The 24,205-nt window shown below is 49.5% G+C and overlaps 9 protein-coding genes across 9 annotated transcripts; 5 read left to right on the top strand and 4 right to left on the bottom strand.

Moving 5' to 3' along the window:
- Positions 1 to 272: 272 nt before the first annotated feature.
- trr1 (thioredoxin-disulfide reductase TRR1) lies at positions 273 to 1,474 on the top strand (the record flags this gene model as incomplete). The annotated part of the gene is made up of 3 exons (XM_058468856.1): positions 273 to 294; positions 393 to 1,292; positions 1,347 to 1,474. The coding sequence occupies 3 exons, from the start codon at positions 273 to 275 to the stop codon at positions 1,472 to 1,474; spliced, it is 1,050 nt and encodes a 349-aa protein (XP_058316702.1).
- Positions 1,475 to 2,025: 551 nt separating this feature from the next.
- aof2 (putative lysine-specific histone demethylase Aof2) lies at positions 2,026 to 5,262 on the bottom strand (the record flags this gene model as incomplete). Its single annotated transcript, XM_058468855.1, has 1 exon — positions 2,026 to 5,262. The coding sequence occupies one exon, from the start codon at positions 5,260 to 5,262 to the stop codon at positions 2,026 to 2,028; it is 3,237 nt and encodes a 1,078-aa protein (XP_058316701.1).
- A 591-nt stretch (positions 5,263 to 5,853) lies between these two features.
- Positions 5,854 to 7,195, bottom strand: N7508_010794 (TVP38/TMEM64 family protein; the record flags this gene model as incomplete). The annotated part of the gene is made up of 4 exons (XM_058468854.1): positions 5,854 to 6,199; positions 6,258 to 6,354; positions 6,401 to 6,678; positions 6,735 to 7,195. The coding sequence occupies 4 exons, from the start codon at positions 7,193 to 7,195 to the stop codon at positions 5,854 to 5,856; spliced, it is 1,182 nt and encodes a 393-aa protein (XP_058316700.1).
- Positions 7,196 to 8,352: 1,157 nt separating this feature from the next.
- Positions 8,353 to 10,664, top strand: N7508_010793 (CCCH zinc finger and SMR domain protein; the record flags this gene model as incomplete). Its single annotated transcript, XM_058468853.1, has 3 exons — positions 8,353 to 9,281; positions 9,329 to 10,057; positions 10,109 to 10,664. 3 exons carry the CDS (start codon positions 8,353 to 8,355, stop codon positions 10,662 to 10,664), a joined length of 2,214 nt encoding a protein of 737 aa, XP_058316699.1.
- Positions 10,665 to 11,005: 341 nt separating this feature from the next.
- N7508_010792 (HpcH/HpaI aldolase/citrate lyase family protein) lies at positions 11,006 to 12,114 on the bottom strand (the record flags this gene model as incomplete). Its single annotated transcript, XM_058468852.1, has 3 exons — positions 11,006 to 11,710; positions 11,768 to 11,988; positions 12,075 to 12,114. 3 exons carry the CDS (start codon positions 12,112 to 12,114, stop codon positions 11,006 to 11,008), a joined length of 966 nt encoding a protein of 321 aa, XP_058316698.1.
- Positions 12,115 to 12,730: 616 nt separating this feature from the next.
- N7508_010791 (DUF846 domain-containing protein) lies at positions 12,731 to 13,465 on the top strand (the record flags this gene model as incomplete). The annotated part of the gene is made up of 4 exons (XM_058468851.1): positions 12,731 to 12,818; positions 12,871 to 12,916; positions 12,978 to 13,264; positions 13,317 to 13,465. 4 exons carry the CDS (start codon positions 12,731 to 12,733, stop codon positions 13,463 to 13,465), a joined length of 570 nt encoding a protein of 189 aa, XP_058316697.1.
- A 2,295-nt stretch (positions 13,466 to 15,760) lies between these two features.
- N7508_010790 (uncharacterized protein) lies at positions 15,761 to 17,855 on the top strand (the record flags this gene model as incomplete). The annotated part of the gene is made up of 11 exons (XM_058468850.1): positions 15,761 to 15,822; positions 15,882 to 16,112; positions 16,173 to 16,241; positions 16,298 to 16,559; positions 16,611 to 16,709; positions 16,768 to 16,975; positions 17,029 to 17,179; positions 17,235 to 17,311; positions 17,365 to 17,425; positions 17,482 to 17,630; positions 17,686 to 17,855. 11 exons carry the CDS (start codon positions 15,761 to 15,763, stop codon positions 17,853 to 17,855), a joined length of 1,539 nt encoding a protein of 512 aa, XP_058316696.1.
- A 2,251-nt stretch (positions 17,856 to 20,106) lies between these two features.
- On the top strand, positions 20,107 to 22,024 carry N7508_010789 (sugar porter family MFS transporter; the record flags this gene model as incomplete). Its single annotated transcript, XM_058468849.1, has 6 exons — positions 20,107 to 20,180; positions 20,234 to 20,251; positions 20,308 to 20,645; positions 20,701 to 21,461; positions 21,511 to 21,647; positions 21,712 to 22,024. The coding sequence occupies 6 exons, from the start codon at positions 20,107 to 20,109 to the stop codon at positions 22,022 to 22,024; spliced, it is 1,641 nt and encodes a 546-aa protein (XP_058316695.1).
- An 804-nt stretch (positions 22,025 to 22,828) lies between these two features.
- On the bottom strand, positions 22,829 to 23,895 carry N7508_010788 (uncharacterized protein; the record flags this gene model as incomplete). The annotated part of the gene is made up of 2 exons (XM_058468848.1): positions 22,829 to 23,222; positions 23,285 to 23,895. The coding sequence occupies 2 exons, from the start codon at positions 23,893 to 23,895 to the stop codon at positions 22,829 to 22,831; spliced, it is 1,005 nt and encodes a 334-aa protein (XP_058316694.1).
- Positions 23,896 to 24,205: the final 310 nt, after the last annotated feature.

Raw genomic sequence — 24,205 nt, 5'->3', positions numbered from 1 at the left:
AGTGTGATTTCACCCGGTTATCAATCATCCATCACCTAAGCCAGTCCCCACTGCCCCTCCGAAAAAAGATATTATACCCTCCCCTCCCTCTTCCGATTCCAACCACCAAGCTGTTTTCCTCAACTTTTCGTCGTTTTCCTTCCGCTCTCCGTTCTATCGGATTGACTGCCGCCGCGGCCACTACTCTTCACCAACAATCCCCTCCTTCGGCCTCGGTCTTCTCCAGGTCTCTTCCGACGCCGTTGCGCGTCAATTCCACAAACTCCGCCAGAATGGTGCACTCTAAAGTAGTCAGTATGTGCTGTGTCAAGGGATGAGATCAATGATTTCATAAGTGATCTCATACCCCTCAGTTCCTTCAATACCCTCCGGAAGTCTAACAATTCCTTTAGTTATCGGCTCCGGCCCTGGTGCGCACACCGCCGCCATCTACCTTTCCCGCGCCGAGCTCCAGCCCGTCCTCTACGAGGGCATGCTCGCCAACGGCACTGCCGCCGGCGGCCAGCTCACGACGACCACTGACGTCGAGAACTTCCCCGGATTCCCCAAGGGCATCGGCGGCGCCGAACTGATGGACAACATGCGCGCCCAGTCCGAGCGCTTCGGCACTGAGATCATCACCGAGACCATCTCCAAGCTGGACCTCTCCCAACGGCCCTTCAAGATGTGGACCGAGTGGAGCGACGGCCCCAACGACGCACCCGCCCGCACAGCCGACGCCGTCATCATCGCCACAGGCGCCAACGCCCGCCGCCTGAACCTGCCCGGCGAAGAGACCTACTGGCAGAACGGAATCAGCGCCTGTGCCGTCTGTGACGGCGCCGTCCCCATCTTCCGTAACAAGCCCCTCTACGTTATCGGTGGTGGTGACTCCGCCGCTGAGGAGGCCATGTTCCTCGCCAAGTACGGTTCCAACGTGACCGTCCTCGTCCGCAAGGACAAGCTCCGCGCTTCCAAGGTCATGGCCGAGCGTCTGCTCGCTCACCCCAAGTGTACTGTTCGCTTCAACACTGTTGCCACCGAGGTCCTCGGTGAGAACAAGCCTAACGGCCTCATGACCCACCTGCGTGTCAAGGACGTCGTCTCCAACAAGGAAGAGGTCGTTGATGCCAACGGTCTGTTCTACGCTGTTGGTCATGACCCCGCCAACGCCCTTGTCAAGGGCCAGCTTAACCTCGACGAGGATGGATACGTTGTCACCCAGCCCGGCACCAGCTTCACCAGCGTGGAGGGTGTCTTTGCTTGCGGTGATGTCCAGGATAAGCGTTACCGCCAGGCCATTACCAGTGCCGGTATGTCATCCTTCACCCCTTTTTTTTCCAAATGCAATTGCTAAATCATAATAGGTTCTGGCTGTGTCGCCGCTCTCGAGGCCGAGAAATTCCTCTCGGAAACCGAGACTCACGCCCCTGCCGTGGAGTCTGACGCTCCCGCCGATGCTCCCGCCGAGTACAAGTCCAACCCTCTGCTTTAAATCCCTCTCCTATACACGTACTCCGTTTCCACCTTTCTCCTCCCTTCCATTGTCATGATACATGAACCATGATTCATCAGCTTGATGAGGTTTTTTTCTGTTCTAGACTTATTGTTATGCGATACTCATATTAAATTCCCCGTGCACAATACATTTTGATCTTGAATAGATGATGGGATTTACACTGTTATGCCACTCACCGTTGCTTTTTTTTCTCTCTCCGTTCTTTGCGCATACCATGTTGGAGCGGGAATTAAAACAGTTGTTTATCTTCAATTGAGATAGATATAAATGAAATATATCCCTCACTATTGCACTAAGACATCGGATTCATGGAAACAAGTAGTAACAGTCAATACCTATTCAAACATTTCTCATTCACTGCATCAAGGCTAAACGATACTGCAACAATAAGTCTGCAAAGGAGCGAACATAAACAAACTCAAACACCAAACTCCCCTATCTAACAGAAGACCGCCAAAATAATCATATCATCAAAAGGAGAAAAATAAAGACAAGAAAACGAACAACAAAGCTCACCAGTTCACTAGCTAACGTCCACTACCACCAGCATCATTCGAAAAAGCCGGCGCAAGAACAGGAACAGATTCCACGTCCCCCAAATCATCAGGGACAACCCACCCCTCAAACGGATTATCCCTACACCACCGATCCTTAACCTCAAACGTCCTCTTCTCCCATTCAGCAACAGTAACCTTCCAACACTCCCACGACTGCGCATTCTCCCGACGATTAGCCTCCACCTTATCAAGGTAGGGCTGTTTAATCTCGGGACTGGCAGTCCGCCACATCTGGCCCAGCGCAGCGCGGATCTCGTCACGGGGAGCCTTGGCGTTTGGATTATTGGATGAGGTGCGCCGGGCTTGGTCGCAGCTTTCGCGGCATTGGGTCCAGTAATCCTTTTGGTAGAAGAGGAAGGGGTTTAGACCTGACTTTGGGGGGCGCGGTGGTGCCGGGCCTAGTTCTGAGTAGATGTTTATCCAGAGAGCCTGGTCGTAAGCATCTTTGCGGGATTTTTCTGTAGAGACTGGTTTTCTGGAAGATGAGGTTGAGGCTTTTGGTTGGTCTGTGGTTGTGGTCGGGGGTTGGGCTTCTATCGAGGAGATTGAGGAGCTTCCTTTTCTTTTCCTGGTTGTGTTGCCGTTTGGTGTGGAGGATTCGCTGCGTGTTGACTTTGTTTTGTCGTTTTTGTCTGGGACTAGTGGGTTTGCCATTTCGATTGGGCCTGCGATTGACTCGACTATTTCTGACGCTGCGCGGATTCCTGAGAGGTAGGCTCCGTGGACGGTTGCTGGGTGTGTGCCGCAGGTTGCTTCTCCGGCGAAGTGGAGATTGCCGATTTGTTTGGCCATTAGATCGTAGTCGTCTGGGAAGGCTGCTGCAGCTACGTAGGAGTAACTGCCGTATGTGAAGGGGTCCTGGCCCCAGCGGGTGACGATTGTCTCGAGAGGGTCGGGCACATCAGTGTCTGTGAAGACGTTTCGAAGTTGGCTGGTGACTTCGCTGACGATTTCTTCGTCTGGTGTTGCTTCGGCTTGGTGAGCTGCGTCGCCGGTCATGAGAGCGATCAAAACTGGGAGACCTGTGGTCTTCATGACATTCCAGAACATGTAGAAGCGGCCACGGTTTGCTGCGTAGTCTTCTTGGACCATGCTGTCCGGGTTGTTTGGTTCACGGAGAAGGCCGAACATGTCTCGTTTGGTGTCCCAGAATGGCTCCTCAAATACCAAAATGACCTTGTTCATGACTCCAAATCCCAGTCTGTCGATTGCACCACGTTTCCAGTTTGGAAGAGGAGGTTGGAAGTTAATATTTTGCTGTTTTAGCACGCCGAGAGAGCCTGAAAATACAACATGGTCTGCCGTAAAGCTCTCGCCATCCCCACACTGGATGACTGCCTTCTTGTTACCAGAACCATGTTCATTATAGGATATGTCGGTAACAATCTTGTTGGTACGCACATCGAGCTTTTCGGGAAGCATGTACAATCCATAGGGCAGTTCTTGGTAGCCACCGACGACCTGCGAATGTTCACCCTCAAATTCATTTCCGATGTCTTGGTCCCAACTCGAAAGACTGAGCTTGTGGACATTGGATGCGTTGGCATACTCGAGATTGGCGAAATGCCAGTTCATCAAACGCATGTCTTTGGGTGTAACCGGAAGCATGCGCTCATATTGCTTGACACCATCGTCCATGACTGCACCCAGCGTCTGCTGAGGCTTCTGCTTGGCAATGTCATCCAGCTCGAGTGTATCGTTCACGGTGTAGCCAGGGTTCAAATTCCATCCGGTAAGTTGACAGGTCAAAGCCGCTGGGTTCTCGTCAGAATGCTCCACAAGATCAGCTGCCGCGTCGGTGGTTGGTCTGATATCCGCAGTCTTGTGTTTTAACCCACGACGAACTCGCTTGGTGGGCACCAGGAGGTCTGTGGTTCCGGCTGCCCTTGCTTCTTCCCATTGTCGAACAGTGAGCCCATCGTCCACTACTGACTCGCGGCCCGTATCAATCATGTCTCGATCGCCCTCAGCAGTTGGCATAATCACTGCCTTACGGCGGTAAACTCCGGTCCGTTCTAGTACATCATTATACAGCTTTTCTGCCATGGCGTCTTGGACTTCATCCACGGGTGTTCCATCGGTATCGTAAATTGTTGAAACATCTCGTATCTTGTGGTAGTGGAGAGCAAGCTGGCCACGAACAATCGCATCTAGTGGGTTGCCGTGATCGAAACCAACAATGATTTGCGCGCCCATTTCTGCCTTGGGAACAAGCCCCTCAGGCAGAGTCTTTGACTCGAGACTGTGTAACGGGTGTGAGTAAATTCGGCCACCAACTCTGCGGCGTCCCTCGAGGACAATAACCCGAGGCAAGGCGTTTTCATTGCGATATTGCCGAAAAAGACTCTGCAGTTGACGCGCACATCCCAACCCAGACATTCCTGCGCCGATTACAACAATTGTTGGCCCTTCCTTTCTTCTTCCGCGCTTGGGCTTCACCGGAGCCAATGGTGCTTCCACACAGCCGAAGTTAATGTATCCGTTCCGAACAAGCCAGTCGTAAGCAAATGACGCCAGGTTCATCCACCGATAATCTTTCGCACATCCGAGTGCTTCTTCCCTTGTAACAGCCACCATAGGATTTCTTCCCCACAGAAGCAATATTCCATTTCGTAGGTTGAGGTAGATTGTGACGTGAACGTGACAAAGGTGATCTTGTAAGAGTTCTTGCTCCTTGAGGTGAAGGGCATAAGGGTTGAGGCGAGATGCATAAGCTGCTTGAATGCACTGCCTACCGTACACCAAGGGAGGGATCTTGGGAGGAATGGACGCCCGAGGCCGACATTTGGATAAATCCACTTTTCCACTCTCCAGTACGTTCGGCCCAAAGACAACCGAGGTATTAGGAATTGATTGCAAGGGGATAGGAGGGGGGGACATTGATGTCTTTGGCTCAAATGAAGATGTTAAATCAGTGGAGGTGGTCGAGTCATTTGGCGTGCTGCTACTGCCTCCAGTATACAGCCTCTCCGCTAAGCCCACCACTTGAGCACCATTAGATAGGAATGTCTGTGTATTTGGATCAATTCGTTCCAGACCCCCCCAGCCAATTGATGGAGTATCTGCTTCGAGGGTTGTGTGCATGAGATGCTGCCGCTTCACGGATGATTGAGGAAACGAATGAGAAGAGGGCCAGGTTTGGCCTTGAAGTGTGTTCTCAGGTCCTAGAACATATTGGTTCATGTATGGATCTTGCCTCGGGGGCATTCCGGCTGACTGAAACGGCATCTCCGCACTATGCATATTCATACACGGATATCTGCAGTGCCGGTTCCTTCAAAAGAGCGTGTCGGTTCAAATCGAAGGAAAAGAAAAGAAAGAAAAGATCACGCCCAGAAGGCGCAATTATCAACTCGTGGACCGTGCTATCCCGTAGACTGCGTTGATATCATACGTTGAGGCTGACACCCATGTTGTGGTTCGCAAAGGAATACGATCTGTGCAAGATTGAGTTGCACTGGGGCTGAACAGAAGACTAGGATTGCATTAGATCGTAAGATCAATGTGGGATGCCAGGTATGGAGGTATGGTGAAGAAGGCCAAGGCACGGACATACATTTACCCCTTCCCACGAGCCCTACCCAGAGAACGAGAAGGATTGAAGCCCATCCAACGATATAAAAAACGACAAATTGTATGAATTGAATCGCGAGACCTGGTGAAGCGCAGAGATGACAGAGTAGAAAATCCTGGCTTGACTCGGGAGCGGGGCGTATTTCTCAGTCCGGCGCCGCACTTCAACTTCTTCACACTTTACGACATGCTTCACTCTATAGCCATTTATTTATTTACTAATGTTCAGCCAGATCGGACATGAGTGTGCAGACCATAGGTCTCGTCATTTCCTTCTGCAAATCCATCCGAGTCATTATCAGTAAACTCGTCATGGTATGACCGCCTGTTCGAGTTCTTCCAACCCGGTTGATCACTATCACTGTCGTCACCCAAGACCAGATCCACATTGTCATCATCGGTGAATCCAATGCGTTCCTCCTCGTCAAGTGCAAGGGTAGTAGCCGCTTTGTTCACATCGGGATCCTCAGAGAAAGCGTGATGAGGGCGATGGGCTGCATGATCAGCCTCAAGAGAATTGCGAATCTCTTCGCGCTCCTTGGCTTCGAGCTCCTTTGCGCGAGCCAAAGTTCTAGAAAGAGAGAAGAGTCAGCATGGGCCTCGGGAATAAAAGATGAATGGGTGCAAACCTTTGGTAGATGTACCAGCCGGTAAATATTCCAATACTGACTGTAACAATAATACTGCAGATATTTACGGCCTTCGATCCCGCGCTCATCTGCTCGCCTTTTTCAGAGAGCAAACGAATCCGACTTCCGATGAATGTCGGTACCAACAACTTGGGGGATGATCGCCGTCGTCGCAAGCCCATACATCAATGGCTGCACTGTGGGGAAGGTGGACACAGCTCCATTGCAAATTGAATATGGCAGTGGACATAACCGAATCATACAAAGGAGCTTGAGTCCATCATACTTCAGTGTCAGGGATAGTGCGGCAAACCTCTTGTCGCGTTCCATAAGACGATTGACGAATCCAGACAAAATTGTCCGCGAAACATAAAACGAGGCAGTTGATCCGAGAATTGTTGCGGAGGCATAGATAAGCCATCTATAAAAAATCGCCAGTCAGCCTTCATTCAATCCTGTGAAAAGAGCGCCTCTTACCCTTTCCATACACCAAAGATTAGACCAGCCGCTGTTCCAAAAGTAGACCAACCCACCAGCGGCGGGAATGAGACAAAAAAGACACATAGCCATAGAATGAAGGCCGCGAGCCAAGATTTCTCCCACTCTTCCGCGACCGAGCCAAGCCAGACGAACAGCTTCCCTGACAACACCAAGAAGGCGATACCCGATGCGCCGACAAACAAAGATGCGATAACGGTGAGAATCTTCTTCGGCAGAGTCATCTCTTCCCAGATTGTGTTCATACGATGATACAGCTCTGTTCCGCGATGGACAATTTGGCCCCAAGCGCTTGCAGGCTGAGCATTGGACCTGCCCGAATTGCGCCCTGCGCGACTCCAAGGTGGATGAACATCGCTGCTAGGAGAAGAAGGTATAGGATCAGGAGATGTAGGCGACAGAGATAGCGCCCTAACGGTGGACTGGTAGTCTGCAGGCATTGTGAAGCGTGTCAATGATTATCTGGGTTCGAGATGATCGAATCTGGGGAGGGGAACTAGGCGATCGGCACAATCCAAAAGACCCAACAAAGAAAAGGGCGTTATAATGCCCTGATATTGGGACCACACATGAAGAGATGGAGGAAAAGAAGAAAGAGCCAAGAATGAAAGTTCAAGACCAGATTACAAGCGGATCCGCCGGACTCGGGTGTTTACCCTGATCGACACTTGGGAGGGTATCCCGAGGCCTCATACCGCCCAATCTATAGATTTACCGCCTCCCAATTAGGAATATCCAGCTCCAGGCCCCAGGATTACATGTCTCGCCTTACCTTGATTCTTGTTTTGGTACTTACACTTCTTTTTATAAACTTACGTGTATATTTATCACATCGTGTTTGACTTTTTTTTTTTGGTTCTACTCCTCTCTCCTCTGTCCTCTCCCTGAGTGCCAAGCTAAGGGTCCATAGTTTCTGCTGGCAGTATCCATAGTGATTCAGATTTGTAAGCTTCTAATTAGTTACAATAGACTCTGTAGTGTCTATTTGGTGGTTTCAGGGGTTTCGACAGGTTCTCGTCTGTTTCAACAGTTCGGCTTCAATGGTTCTGGCCAATTCGAGTCTTATCACCTATGTTGGTAGGGCGCCTACATGCAAGCAGGCAATATGACACCTATACAGAATTTATGAACAAAGATAGTATATCTGAATCAAAGAAACTAACATCACTAACATAGCGAACATAACATAACAAATAATTGTGTTCATAGTGGCAGTGGCATAGGGAAGGTGAAGGAAAGGAAGCTAAGCTAAGCTGTGTATCCCCAGTGTTGATCCCTTTCTCCGCCCTCACTTTCCCCCCTCCTTTATTTGCAATTCAGCCACGTCTGCACGTCCACTCCATCTCATCGCCTTTGGAGATCTGTGGGTCGCGATGCGATGTAATTCCTGACATCGCCTTATAATCCTTTCGCGACTCGTCAGCCCCCTTATCACCTTCAGTCAGCTTATCAGAGCATGGGGCTGGGCCTCTGACATTGTATCCCAGTTTCGTCAATAAGCTCACCAAATTGCACGCTTTGTGCTTCCCCTCCAGGATCTTCCCCGCTTGGAATCCCAGCCTACTCGGCCTTCCTGGCTCGCATCACAACATACACTATGGTCTCCGACGAGCTACTGGAGAAATGTCTCCCGATCCTCCAGGACCTGGATTTAGATGAAGAAGAACAGGTGGAAAAAGTGGAGGATTTCTTGCGCGCCAACGCAACACTGTCAGGTCCGCCGCTGGAGAATGCGGTATTAGACATCCTCTGGCGGCATCGGAACCGCAATCAACCAGACTCGTCCCCTCCTGCTCGGCATACAGTGATTCGCCGCTCATCGCCTGCGCCATGGCAGATGGCTCGAGCATCAACACCGTTATCGCCTCATTCAAACCTCGGAACAAGTCCTGGGAGTACCTCGTGGGTGCAAAGCTCGCGCGGGGCATTTGCGCGGCCCCCGCTCTCCTCAACCGTTTCACCGTTTACCTCCCCACGGCCATCTCCACGGCTTGCTCTTGCGCAGCCCATACCTCATTCGCCAAATCTAAATGCCTACGAGTTTTCGGACCAGAGTCAGATCTCGGATTTCTATGGAGATCTTGGGAGCGATAGCAATATTGACTGGCTAGTCGCTGATGATGCCAACAGCACGACCTCTTCCGCGGGTGGTCTCAGCACGCCTGGGGCTCTCAGTGCCACTGCGGTCGAATTTGTGCCCGATATGAGCCCACATGATATTCTGCGTACGGTGCTAGGCGACAAACGATCGAATGATGAAATCGAAGCAGCTTTGGAAGCCAATAGCTATGATCTCGGGGCCACCATTGCATCCCTCTCGCAGGATCTGGAGACTGAAGCAATTGCAAAGCAGCACGATGACGGTCGTGTCTTGGTTGGCAAATCCATGACGATGGAGCAAGTGCGTCCAGTCACTCCATTAGGTAGTAGTCGCAGTCCTGTGGTCTGTAAGTACTGGCTGTCCACCGGTCAGTGCCTCCGAGCAGATTGCCGGTTCAGCCATGACTTGACCACCCATGTTTGCAAGTAAGTTTTGGAGAAACAATGATTGTTTCTTGAGCTAACATTACTAGATACTGGGTCATGGGAAATTGTCTAGCTGGTGACGGCTGTCCCTTTTCGCACGATCCTTCGGCGCTCATCACCAATCTCAGCGTCACAGATGGCAGTCGGCCAAGTTCACCACTTAATGGCTCACCATTCCAGGTAGATAGCGGCTCTGATGCATTTCCGCCCCTGGGACCCGCAGATCCAGGTGATCAGTGGGCAAACCAGTATATCGGAAGATATCCTAGTCATCTTTCTGCTTACCAGGCAAACAAATATGCCCCTCCAGGCTTACATCCCGGAATGGGTAGACGAACTGGAAGCGCAACCCACCTGGGTCGGCCCAACTCTCGTCCAAATAGTCGTCATCAGCACCGGGAATTGAATCCCGCAGCTCCATCTGTAGACGACCCAGATGCCTTCCCAACGCTTGCCGCGGGCAGTGCAAAAAATGCTGGAAAGAAACACCATGGCAAGCGAGGAGGCCATAACCGCGACCCAAATTCGAGCAAAGAAAACATCCCTTCATCCTTAGCTGACGTTGTTCGCATGACTCCTTCTCCTGTCCCGGGGAAGAAATCGGGCAACAGAAACAAAGACACAAAGGGCCGTGAGAACAGCGCCGCAGCTCAGTCGATTTTACCTCCACAGAACATCCCTTGGCTTGAGACTGGTAGTCGGGCCAATCAGCAATACATCAAGTATCGAACAGAGGCAATTCGCCATGGCACCGTTCGAAACAAGTTCCTCCAAAGGTAAATTTTTACAATTTCACGTTTCTTCCCACCTTATCTAACATTCATTAGCGCTGCTCAAGCGTGGAATAGAAACGATGCACGAGCTGCCAAAGCATTATCGCTACGAGGCCAAGCAGAGAATGATGCGATGCGCAGGTGCCACCGTGAGGCTGCACGTCAGCTTTACGAAGAGCGCAACTCGCATCTCACGCACAATGGCCTTGATGGGTCTTCCGAGGAACTCTATATTGATCTGCATGGTCTCCATCCAGAGGAAGCCATCGAATACCTGGAGAAGATTCTCCTCAAACATGCAAGAGAGGGTCTCCGGGTAGTCTATGCCATCACAGGCACAGGGCACCACTCAAAGAACGGCAAGGATAAAATTGGCAAGGCCGTCAAAGCATGGCTCAACGAGTGGCGTTATCTCTTCCGGGAATTCAGCGTCCCCGGTGAACGAGGCGGTTATGTTGGAGGCATTCTCGGCATAGATCCCACCAGCTATGACAAGTCGCTGGCCAAAGATCTGGCCAGGGAAGAATCGGAGGCAAACGCTGGCGGAGATCCTCCTGCCCTGGCCATGGGCAAGATTCAATTACTCAAGCGCGAAGACATAGAACCTTAAGATCGATGGCCTGGCATGCCATTCGACTCGATGCGTCAAAGCGGCATGATACCCATCAGTACCAATCTTTCTATCAAAATAGGAACTTCTGGATATTCACTTTCAATATTGGTTAGATAGCTTGAACACGCAGCATGAGTGAAATATCTAACAGTTGGGTACTTTTGTTGGCCACTATTCAAGCATAGCCATGCTCAAATCGTTCAGGCTGCCTCTAAGCAATAGCAAGAAAAGAGAAACAAATCAATCTATCTATCAAAATATCTCTCTACTTACTCTTGCACATCCTAAGCCCAAAGTCATATAAAACAAAATATCATGCACAGCTACACCGAATACATCTACTCAGGCTCCTGATGCTCCCACTTCCCCCTCAACTCCACAACATCAACCCCACACTCTTCAGCCTTTCGAACAATAGCCTTAGCCTTCATAGCAACTGGAACATCAATCATCTTCCCATCAAGCGTCCAAGCCCCCCGTCCCGCCCTAGCAGCCTTCTCATCAGCAACAACAACCCGAACAGCCCACTCCGTCTCAGCACTATCCGGTCCAAAAATCTCATCAGCAATCTTCACCTGACTGGGATGAATACACTGCTTCCCATTAAACCCAAGCCTCCTCCCATCAAGACACTCCTCTCTTAACACAGCCGGCGGAGCCCCATCGGCACTCTCAGACTTATACGCTGTGCAGACCAAGTCAATGGTAGAAGGGAGTTCGGCGGCCCGCGCCGCCGTCGCGATTGCAGAGCGCGCGAAGAGGAATTCACGGAGGCTTGGTGTGCGCGTTATACTTAGGTCTAGGGCGAAGTCTTCCGCGGCGAAGATCAGTCCTTGGAGGAGGGGCGTTGCGGCGCAGATTTGGGATAGGTTTGTCAGGGATTTAGCGGATTCTACTAGGGCTAGTAGGGAGATTGGTGGTCTGCTTTGGTTATGTGTGGGTTGTTGGGAGAGGGTGTGGGTTATCACGTCTGAGACGAAGGTGAGGTCTGAGGCGGAGTTTACTTTTGGGATGACGATTGTTGAGAGGTTTGGGGATTGGAGCTGGAGTTCGTTAGTATGCTTATACTTATGCGCCGAGGAAAGGGATTGGAGACGTACCACTTCTGTCAGATCACCCAGTGCCAGGCCGCTGTCTACGGAGTTGATTCGCACGGCGCGTTCGCGGATTCCTGCTGGTGCTGCTTGGTCGATTGCTCTCCGCACTAGACCGCGGGCTTCTGCTTTCATGTGTGGTGTGACGCTGTCTTCGAGGTCATAGGCGACACAGTCGGCTGTGAGGGAGCGTGACTTGTCCAGGAAGCGCTGGGATGACCCCGGGACTGGTGTGTTGTTAGTATATATGCTTCTTCTGGTCTTTTCGAGCTTGCGGTTGAAAGTTGAAATGCGGGGAAGATAGGAAGCTTACCGTAGAGGAGGGAGCGGCGGAGGGTGTTGCGGGCTGCCATTGTGCAGTAGCTTGCGATTTGTCTTGGTGTGGGTTATCCGGCTATGGGTTTGTTGGTGTTCTGTAGGGAGGTTGAGGGGAGGTATTTATGAGGTTAAGTTATCTCCGTGAAGAAGCCGACTCGGCTATCCGTAGAGCCGCGGAGCGGCGTTTGGCCGATCTAAATGCACTTCCGCGTTTTTGCTCTCAGTTATATCTGCTTTCTGTTTTGGGTCTTTTTGTAAGTGTCTGGTCAGTTGCGATGAAATATCACGTTTATGTGACAGTGAAGTATGAATGGCTAATATGTATATTCCCTAAGAACATTAAGTACGATATCGCTAGGTGCAGTATTAGTTCAATTACTTATCGAATGAATGTACATAGCGAAATAGGTTCCTCTAACATCACTAATATGCAGCATTTATCATGCGCCAAGCTCAAACCAACAGCCAATTGACTCGAATCTACAACGTGCAGCCCGCGTCATCTCCAATTATTCTGCCAGCAGACACCGCCACAACCCGTGTTTCGGCCACATAGGGATCACCGCTAGTCAACAATATACTTGGATCAAGCCAGCGCAAGCATAGAGTTCGCAATATCCAGATCGCATTGGAGCCTACACCTTGCACATCATGGATCAAGGAAACCCCCAAGGCGAGCTGAACTGGCGCCTCAGCGCCCACCCGATCACGCTACTTGTCTTCTTGGGCATTCGGATCGGTCTGTGCTGCCCCTCGAGCTGCAAGGAATAGCTGGCTAACATGATAAACAGGCGCGCTAATGATGTACCTGTTTGGTCTCCTCTTCATCGATGACTTGTATGGACCCTGCAATGGACTATCTACTTCCCAACTCCCGCTCCGACTAACAAACATATAGTATCCTCGTCTTCATCTTCACGCTTCTCCTTCTCTCTGCCGACTTCTATTACCTCAAGAACATTGCCGGGCGCCGACTGGTCGGTCTCCGCTGGTGGAACGAGGTGGACACGACATCCGGCGACTCACACTGGGTCTTCGAGTCCTCCGACCCGAATGTCCGCACCGTGACAGCTACCGATAAGCGTTTCTTCTGGTTGAGCTTGTACGTGACACCAGCTCTGTGGGTTGGTCTTGCGATTCTCGCTATCGTGAGACTGGTGAGCGTGATCTGGCTGAGTCTGATTGGTGAGTTTAAATATATTCCAATGGATTCGCGCTGGGTATTGACTGGATTTAGTTATTGCTTTGATTTTGACAATCACCAACACCATGGCTTTCTCTCGCTGTGACAAGTTCGGTCAGGCCTCGAACTACGCTAACTCGGCTTTGGGTGGTGGTATTGTGAACAACATCGCTGGTGGCCTGCTGGGCAGGCTGTTCCGGTAATGCGGGTTGGATTGGCGACTGGATTGAGTAGCCTTGCATTGGTTCTTTTGTACTCTTGGTGCTGTATCTATAGCGGAGTATCTTGGCCATTATTTGAATACATGAATCTATTCCCTGGACTTAGAGTTGTGTGCGTTGACGTTTTTGCAGTGCGCAGGTTTTACAAAAGGGAGAGGACGGTGTTTCATGAAGTATCGCTGTCAATAGTGCATCCGAAACGAGGCGAAGCATAACTGAAAACTAGGAACACATAGCATATCTCTATTCAATAGCCGTTGTCGGTACCTAAGTAGGCAAGACCTGTAATCCACAATTTGTTTTCTTTTTGAAAGGGACAGACAGACTCGGGAATGAATAGACATGTTCCTCTCTGTGGTCCAAGGAACTTTGATAGAGAGATCTCTAAGGATGATGGATTCTCTATGGGAAAAAGGCCGACTAAATAGCCCCCTGGTAGGCGGCTAGCAAACAGACGGTTAGCAAAGACTAGCTAACAAAGACCTGAAACCTAGACATGCATGTCTAACAAGCTTGGTATCTGACAGCCACTATCGGCATCTTCGTAGGCAAGCGCCGCAAGTTCACAGTTCTAAAGATGGTGGGTACTCATTACGACACACCACAATTCAAAAAAAGAGAGTGCTTCAGCCAACTACTTGAATACACGCTGCCTGATTTAGCGCAATCGAAAACGTTGAACATCAAATTGAGGATGGAATGAGCCTTGGAATCGCGGCCCGTTGCTATGGGAAGAACCGGGCGAGCCTTTGATTGGAGAACGTCCACCAGACTTCAGAGGAGGACTTGCAGCGGTGGTGCAATCGCTGGCGTTGGACTTTATATTTGTACTGCGACTTTTGACGGTCCTTGTGTGTTTATACTGATGGGTTTTACTATGGGTTCCCACGGGCTTTTGGCTTATTTGGCTTACATGCAAAGGGCTGGTGTCCTCTCTTACTTGAGGACCAGCCTCAGTTCCTCTACTAGGATATGATCAGGTGTACGGACTACGACTTGTTGCTTCAGCTTCAAAGAAGTGCCTGCTTAGCCATGCAAATTGTAGCTGGCTGCAACAGCTTGGCTGAACTCTGCTTGATCGATTAATACCTCAGGCTCACTACATATTTTGTTCGAAGGTGATGAACAATTATCCCAAGAGATCTGGGTATTGAACAGCCATTGTTGGAATCTTCGTCGACAAGTGTCGCTGATAAACAACTTATCTTGTTCTAGTGATAAACTTGGGAATGTATCAGCATCTTCCTTTCAAATTATATGAATTTTGGTACCGAACATTGAGTATCAACATCTCCGTGGGCAGGTTCCGCAATCTCACGACTCGTTCTGTTCGAAAGCGATGAACTTGAAACCCGATAGATTTTTTAACCCCAGGAAAATATAAACTCAAATATCTATTAGCCATTATCGGCATCTACCACGAATACACAACACCTTCTGTTCGAAAGTGATGATTAAGAATGTATAAACATTTAGATCCACCCCAGACGCAGGACCAAGAAAAAGATTCATGCCTATCCAGTGGATCTCTGCCCCTATATGAGCTTTCTTCTGCATAATCGGCTCTTGCGTCAGCTTGAAATCTATTCCGGTTTCATTCAACTTCAGTGAGGCCAGGTCCTTACCTAGCTCCGACATGTGGACCTCACTTTCAAACAGCCATTGTTGGCAGCTTTGTAGTCAAGCACCGCAAATGAACGACTTGTTTCGTTCGAAATCAACTAGTTAATATGAAAACACATGTATCTTTACTTCAGGAATATATGGATGTCACTTTGGAACGATCAATGTTGGCATCTCCGTAGTCAAGCAATGCAAATAAATGACTTGTTTTGTTCGAAAGTAACATTCTAGCTTCGTTGATGCAAGAATTCACTTTGCAACGGCTATTTTCGGGATCTCCGTAGTGAAGCCCCGCAAATAAACGACTGGTGATGTTCGAAACGTGAGGTTGGCCGGAAGTTGCCTGTTTTGGCAGGACGGCCACCGTCCGCCTGCTTCTTCCCAATTTGTATTCTTTCTTCTTTTCATTTTTACTTCTTCCTCCCCTCTCTCTCCTCTAGGTTGTCTTCATGGCTTGTCTCTTCAATTTTCGTTCCTGATACAACTGCGGTAAGTGCCATTCAGAACGCACATGGTCACGTCTCCGGTGTCATGACCCCGGTGAGATTTGGACCTTTTTTGATCAACCCCTCCTCCTCGCTCTTTCTTTCTCACCTGTTATATCATCTTTCTACCCTTACTGCCGTTACTGACTCAAGGTAGCAACCGTCCATCATGTCTGGCTGGGATACTGGCAGCTCACCTGAGGCTGGCGGCGATACCTTTGCCTGTGGCAAGTACGTTTCCCCCCCTTTCAGATAATTATATCCGATTCCAGTCACTCATTTCGAGAAAGCTGTGGTCAGTCGGACCATATGACCCGCCAGTGCCCCAATGACGGCAACCAGAACAACCAGAACAACCAGAACAACCAGAACAACCAGAACAACCAGAACAACCAGAACAACCAGAACAACCAGAACAACCAGAACAACCAGAACAACCAGAACAATACCTTCAGAGACGAGTTCAATGAATATGGTGGTCAGGGCAAGAATCGCGCTTGCTTCAATTGCGGTCTGGATGGGTATGTTGTCGATTTCCAGGCTCAATGGTCATTTTTGACATGGAGATTGGTATAATTTAGTCACGGCAAGGCAGACTGCACTGAGCGCCCCAAGGCCATGGGAGCTTGCTTCAACTGCGGCGAGCAAGGGTGAGCGGCTTTCGAGTATTCCGATCTTCAAATACTGACCACACTGATATCCACAGGCACTCCAAGTCCGATTGCACTAACCCCCGTGTCTTCACTGGTACCTGCCACATTTGCGAGAAGGAGGGTCATCCCGCGGCTGAATGCCCGGACCGTCCTCCCGATGTCTGCAAGAACTGCTGCCTCGAAGGCCATAAGACTCTTGATTGCAAGGCTAACCGCAAGTTTGACTTGAACCTCGTTGCCGACTTGCTTCCCGAGGAGGCCTGGACTCGCATGAAGGCTGCCAGTGACGAGAAGGATCTTGAGGATTTCCGTGACGTGAGTGAGGCCACACTTTTCAATGACTGACTTTGGCTGATCCCATTTTAGGCTCTTAAGATTTATTCCAAGGCCGTTCCCGATGCCACTTTCCTCGATATTGAGAACAAGATGCGTGAGGATGGCTTCAACATCTTCGTCATTGCCTTGGTGAGTGATTTGCTTCACATGCCCTAGCTGTCAATAACTTACGTAGTTTCAATTACAGCAAGCCGAAGTCGACGATGTCATGAGTCTGATTGACCTCCAGGGTGTTCTGGACCGCGAGTTTCAGGTGGGCTTTTATTTCGGCCCAAAGGCTTCGCGTGGCCGCCTTCGTGGCCGCTGGCCTGATACCCCCGAGGAAAACATTGAACGTCTCAGCAACGCTGGCCTGCCCTACGAACGCAAGATCCCCAAGTGCAACAACTGCGAGGGTAATTTTTGCTTCTGCTTCAATGGTTGGGAATCTGCTAACTTTATGTTGTAGAAATGGGCCACATCGCTAAGCACTGCAAGGTCGAGCGCGTTGAGAACTCTGGTCGTGTTGAGATCAAGTGCAGCAACTGTGAGGAAATTGGACATCGTGTCCGTGATTGCCCCCAGAAGCGCAAGCACAAGCATGGATGTCGCAACTGCGGGTATGGTATTTCCGCTTTCGAGAAGCTTGAAATGGGAAATGCTGACTTGCTGAAGTGCTGGTGATCACCAGGCCACCGATTGCCCCGAGCCTCGACCTGCTTCAACCATTGAATGCCGCAAGTGCAACGAAGGTATGGAAGCACGCACCTCTTGTTTGTTCGACACACTAACGGAGCTGCTCAAGTCGGCCACTTTGCGAAGGATTGCCCTACTGGTGGAGGCCCTCGCACCTGTCGCAACTGCGGGTAAGTATACAGTTCGTCACAGGGTCAGCAAGACGTGCATTCTAATTTTTGTTCAGCTCCGAGGATCACCAGGCGCGTGAATGTACCGAGCCCCGCGATCCTTCCTCTATCACTTGCCGCAACTGTGAGCAACTCGGCCACTTCTCTAGTGACTGCGACCAGCCCAAGGACTGGTCCAAGGTTCAGTGCAACAACTGCGGCGAAAGTAATTCGATCATACATATGCTGTTAATAATTGGATTCAGCTAACGATACCACAGTGGGACACACTATCCGTCGCTGCACCCAGCCCCCCAAGGAATCTGGACGTGACGATTCCGCTCACCACTCGCCCGCCGGTACTCCGGTCATTGGTGCCTTCGCTGACGAGAGCGCTGAATTCTCTGGCTACAATGCTGAGGCCCTTCAGGCCACGGATGACGGCTGGTAGAGGGCTACAACGTTCGACAAGAAAAGGGACCCGGATACTGTCATCAAAGCAACCATAACATATTTTTGAGCTTGCCCCTTTCCTTTCGCATCCTGCAAGACTTTCAGTTGTTGACCTCTTTTGATAACCTCGCGGTAATCCAAGATGGTGAAAAATGGATGCTCATACACAGTGCCGCGCTCATATCAAGTACTATCTCTTCTCTTTGCTTTTCTTTGCTTTTTTTATCCTTGAAATTTGGACCAGTGTCTTTTTCGGGAGATATTGCTGTGAATGCTCGGCTGACGGACTCGAAAAGAGGGACTGAACACGGACTACTTGTTTTCTCTTGCCTCCGGGCTGACGATGGTGTTGCGCATGAAAAGGCATGTTCTTGATAATGTCTCTGGTGATTTTCATTGTTAGTTCAGTGGATATTCAAATGATCTGCAATGCTTTTTTAACGCAATATTTCCATTGTAAACCGTAGTAGATTAGTATGTAGTCTATACTGGATCTTAGTTGCAGTTACAGGATGACGGCACGACATGTTATACGGTAACCTGGCCTTTGAGAAAAGTATGAAGAGATGAGATGGTAAATATAGACCTCTGTCACGGAATTGGCCAAGTCTGTATGTGTAACCATGGCTGGCTAGTGCACGGCACATATTTTATGAACTTCTAGATACTGTAAGTTAGTCCTTCAGTGTAAGACATATGAATTCATAAAGGAAATCTAATGCAATATCAATCAGGCTACCGCGTGATTAAATTGTCCCCACAGGCCCCAGCACCCGATCGGGTATGCACTCGCGCGGTAGTGTACCCCTTCACTGTAGACCAATGTTTCCATTAAATAATAGAAACTAGTTGCTCTACATATCACTGAATATCATCCTATAGAAATTCAAAAACTGTGTATGATTAGGTAGCATTGCCAAAAGTACAGAGTCGCAGTAACCGCGCTTCCGCATTAGGCATCCCGCGTGAGAGTCGGTCTCGGGGAGTCCGTTCTGATAAGTCTCAAACCCCGGAATTCGGCCCAGGCCGAGTACAGGGTTGCCTCTACAGCAATCCCGAGATATGGCTGTACATTTACTACCTAGTCCGTCTGAAAGCAACGGGCTGCGAATAATAACCAACTGCTCTTCCCTAAGGGAGCATAACTCTCTTTATTTTCAATTATGCCTCACGCGAAATAGCCCAACTGATCAACTGATTGGACCATGTTAATGCCTGAGCCCTAAATGCTGCTGAGGATAGTGGATGACGTCATCGAATGCCGTTGATCGGCCATCCAGGAGGCCCCCAACTCAAGTCCGGCTTTTCCCCCAAGCAGGTTTTCGGGACTCCCCTCTTCCCGAGGTCAGACAGTGATGGCGCCAGGAACCCGGAAAAAGGCTTTGCGCCTGCTCCGTCGGGAGAAATCGTCATCTTTAGAAGCCGACGCTGTGGTTTGTTGGACTTTATCCCTGTCAAGCTTGGCAAAAGTCAAAGCCAAATCAAGATATATTTTACCGTTGTCATTTGTAGGTTGATGATATACGTCACGGTAATTAGATGTCTCGTCTACTTGCTATGCAGTCAGTCAGTACAGTGGACATGGGGTTGTAGTCCCACTCGGAGAAAAATGGAGACTCTGGGGGGACCTGGGGTATCTCCAGATTTCGGTCAATTCCTCGCATGGAGTCCCACGCGAGCCACCGAGTCGTCATACACTTCAAGTGATCGACGGAAACAGATTCCCTGCTCAGAAATGGGCAGTGATTGACTCATTAGACCTATCATATCCTTGTGTCCCTCCTGACCAATACCGCACGGGAACCGGCCTCGAATCACTTCACTGAAGCCGATTTGTTCACTCGGTGGACCGTGGACCCGAAGCCATGCCGACTCGATACTTTGCCCATCTTGTCTCGGCCCTAATGAGGGGTACAGTGCCTCTTTTTCCCAATCCGGCTTTGATAGTGCCAATGTCACCTTGCATCTGGCTCGCTCTGGACTCCGATTTGTGTTCCAAAACCTGCTCATGGCTGTGGATCCCCTGTTTGACTATGGTTGACTCTGGGACTCATAAACTCGAGTCATTTCCCAGGCTTGAATGTGTTTGATCTTCTTTTCCTTAGCTATAATAAGCCTTTCGTCGGTGTCTTGGTCTTCTATACTTGGACTGTCTTTATCTGGACTGGTGCCAGATTGGACTATACATCCACCTTGACCTTAACTATACATTTATCCTATACGGTTCATTACATACCCAGACCGCCGTCATGAAGCCATACTTTGGACTTCGAGGTACGAACCTCAATATCATGATCAGTGTGATCGCTGGTCTTGATTTCTTGTATGTTGATCCTATCACTATAAGATACACTATACACTAACACCACTGTACAGGCTTTTCGGATATGACCAGTATGACACCGCAATCTCCTATGTATATCTTCTTATCCATTACTAACATCCCACAGAGGTGTCATGGGAGGTCTATTGACCCTGAACTCATTTGTTAAAACCTTCCCTGAAATCGACACCACCGAGTCCAGCTCATCAACAAGCAACAACTCTACTACACAGGGTATCACCGTTGCTTCATACAACCTGGGTTGTTTCTGCGGCGCAATCTTCTGTATCTGGATCGGAAACTACCTCGGTCGTCGCAAGACTATCTTCGCCGGTTCCATCATCATGGTCATTGGTGCTACTCTCCAATCATGCGCTTACTCGCTACCGCATCTCATTGTTGGTCGTATCGTGACTGGTATCGGGAATGGCATGAACACATCTACTGTTCCTACCTGGCAATCGGGTAAGTACCAAGCCTCATTAAGTATATGACAGAATAACAAGCTAACGATAATTAGAATGCTCCAAATCTCACCACCGCGGCCAGCTAGTCATGCTAGAAGGAGCCCTCATCGCCGGCGGAATCACAATCAGTTACTGGATTGACCTAGGATTCTCCTTCCTCGACCCGAGTTCAGTGGCATGGCGTTTCCCAATTGCCTTCCAAAACATCTTCGCCCTAATCATTCTCTTCTTCGTGCTTCCTCTACCGGAGTCGCCTCGCTGGCTAATCCTCAAGGGCCGCGAAGAAGAATCCCTAGAAGTCCTAGCCGCCATCCTCGACAAAGAAGAAAGCGACCCCTACGTCCTCTCGGAATTCTCCGCCATTAAAGATGCCGTCATGGAAGCCTCCAGCGTCAGCATGCGCGATCTCTTCACAATGGATGAGGATCGCCACTTCCACCGTGTCGTCTTGGCATATGTCAACCAGATGTTCCAGCAGATTTCTGGTATCAACTTGATCACATACTACGCTGCTACGATCTATGAATCCATTGGAATGGATGGGTTGACATCCCGTATCTTGGCTGCTTGCAATGGAACCGAGTATTTCCTCGCATCTCTAATTCCGATTTTCATCATTGAAAAGGTTGGTCGCCGGCCACTGATGTTGATTGGTGCCGCTGGAATGTCAATTTCGATGATCGTCTTGGCTGTCACTACTAGCTTTGAGGGTAATACCCAGACTGGTATTGCGGCTGCGGTTTTCCTGTTTGTTTTCAATACTTTCTTCGCATTGGGTTGGTTGGGTATGACTTGGTTGTATCCCGCTGAGATTGTAAGTCTTCTACACACTAGAAGAGAGATACATCGGCTAACAAGTATAGGTCCCTCTGCGCATCCGCGCCCCCGCCAACGCCCTGGCAACTTCAGGCAACTGGATCTTCAACTTCCTAGTTGTAATGATCACCCCAGTCGCATTCGACTCAATCAAATACAGAACCTATATCATCTTCGCAGTCATGTGAGTATACCACGCCACACGGTACACCATCCAATCTATCTTAACAACTAACCAACATAAACAGCAACGCCTTCATCTTCCCAGTAGTCTACTTCTTCTACCCAGAAACAGCCTACAGATCCCTCGAAGAAATGGACACAATCTTCCACAAGACATCCAGCATCTTCGACGTCGTCTCCGTCGCTCGCAACGAAGCCCACCGCTACGGAAAGAATGGCGAGCTTCTTATCAACTACCAGGATACGGAGGAGCATCTTCGTCGTGCTAGCTATGTTTCGGATAAGCAGCATGGTAAGGTGAAGGATGTTGCTGATCTTGAGAATGGGAAGGGGACGCATCTTGAGCATCGGAAGGAGAGTTCTTCTGATAGTAACTGAGTTCTTTGAGACTTGGTATTTTTTTTGGACACTGTTTTGATTGATGTATAATGTGATTTTATTGTTCTTCTATACCCTATGCAAAAAGCAAAGTTCTTGCTCGTTTTATAGGCATTCTCTAGTAGGCCACATCCCATACTCAGGGCTGATATTTGCAAAATGGGGCATATGTGTACCCTGGAAGCTACATTTGCTTCTTCTTCAATTCAAGAATTGCATTTTTTCTTCCTTTATGTGTATAGTGATACAAAAAGGAAAATTAACCACCTGTCCATTACTCTCGGTATATATTCCGAAAGGCAGATCCTGTCTTGGTATCGCACCGATCCATGGACAGATATTGGTGTGTTTTATTCGGAGAAGAAAAAGCAGATCTAGCACTGTGAGAGATCAAGCTTATCGCAGGTACCTTCCTAGAACTAGTGAACATTTAGCGGGAAAAGATAAAAATCAGGATAGTACCTAGGAATGAGAACGAAGAAAGTGGGAGGCAGAGGTATTGAGGACAATGGTCAACACCATGCTTTTTCTAGCTTTGTCTTTTATTTTTTTTTATTTTTATTTTTTTTTTTGACAAAAGGAAAGATACATGCATAAATTCATGTTTTTTTACGATGATTAGTGGAGCTGGTATACCTTTTCGAGCATGGACAGACACGAGGGACAATTCAAACACTAGGGTCCATTTCCAGGATAGTAAATTCAAAATTAAAGGTATCAAAGGCAAAACTCGCATGTGCTCGCATTCGACAGACCACAGTGCGATACAGACATTCCTTTCAAAGGCATATCCCTTGAATAAATTCACAATCCAAAGGCCAACCCGCCAATAGCAGCAGCCAGGACAGCAGCCATGACTCCAGTGGTACTAACACTGACAAGAGGTGCAGAATCACCGAACGTAGATGTGATATCCGAGGCAGAGTTGCCACCAGTATCGTCACCCGATGGGCCAGAAGTGGCACTCGGGGTAGGATCAGCTGTCGAAATAGTGACAGGCTCCGACGAACTACTCAAAGACGTGGCCCAATACGGCACAGAGAACGAATAACTCGAAGACTTAGACCTCAGCGAGGAAGTCGCTTCATCACTGTCCGTCATATACACCGACCAGACAGTAGTCGTAGTCGTGCTAGTAGAAGTAACCGTCCGGACAGTATAAGGCGAGATGGACGTCCAGAAGTAGAACCAATACGTCCTAAAACATTGTCAGCAAACGATCTCCCAACCCATCAGCCTCGAATCTGAAACCAGACATACCAATAGATAGTCGTATAATAGTATTCATAATCAAGAGCCGTAGCCGTAATCGTCGGCGCGGTATAAACACTGGTAATAGTCGCCGTCTCAGTCGCCGTCTCGGTAGCCTCAGCTCCCCCGACAATATCCTCATCACTGCCAGTATCAAACTCCCCAATACAGCCAGTAGAAGGACAACAAACATTCTCGCCCTTCCAGATCCGACAATGCTTCCCAGCCGGACAATAATAACCTCCACTACAACATTCTCCACCAATAGGCGCACAACCTGTCCCAGTGCAACATTTCCATCCTTCACGACAGGTCCCGTAATCTGCGCAACAGACTGCACCTGGACTGGCGCAGTAGCTGGTGCCGCTGCAGCATGTTTTGCCGGTCTGGCAGCAGTAGTCTGTGTCGTTTGGGCATTCGCTGTAGCCGATGCGGCAATCACCGGCGCGAGCGTTAAGGATGTTGAAGTCGGACCCTAGTCCTAGATCTCGAGTTGAGAGGGTTCTCTCGGAGGCGAGGTCGACAGAGACATTGGAGAAGAGTTGGGGTTCGTCTTGGAGGTTTGCTGCTGTACTCAAGCTGCTCAAGAGCAGGAGGGTGGGTAGAATCAGGCTCTTCATTTTGGGTTGTAGGAGGGTCTGGTTTTGTGCTAGTTATGGAATGCCAAGGCTCTCCGTATCGGTCCCTGTCTGCTTCCTTGGGGCACTGTGATCTGGTCGAGGACGGGGATGGCTTTATATGCCAGCCGCGCCTCCCGTGCCCCTGCGGCTCAATCACATATCAAATGTCCATGCGAGAAATCACCCGGACTCTTCGTATTCAGGATGTGTTCCATTGGGGTATTTGGGGGGCTTTGGAGAGGAGATATTTGGTGGCGGTCGCAGTTGCTGGCAATACGAGGCTGTTGTGCTTGGCATGGACTCGAGCCGC

This window comes from Penicillium antarcticum, assembly GCF_028974205.1.
Source record: "Penicillium antarcticum strain IBT 31339 chromosome Unknown utg000009l_segment0_segment0, whole genome shotgun sequence".
Classification (NCBI taxonomy): Eukaryota; Fungi; Ascomycota; class Eurotiomycetes; order Eurotiales; family Aspergillaceae; genus Penicillium; species Penicillium antarcticum.
The sequence above is the reverse complement of the archived record's forward strand: the minus strand, read 5'-3'. Positions and strand labels throughout refer to the sequence as shown.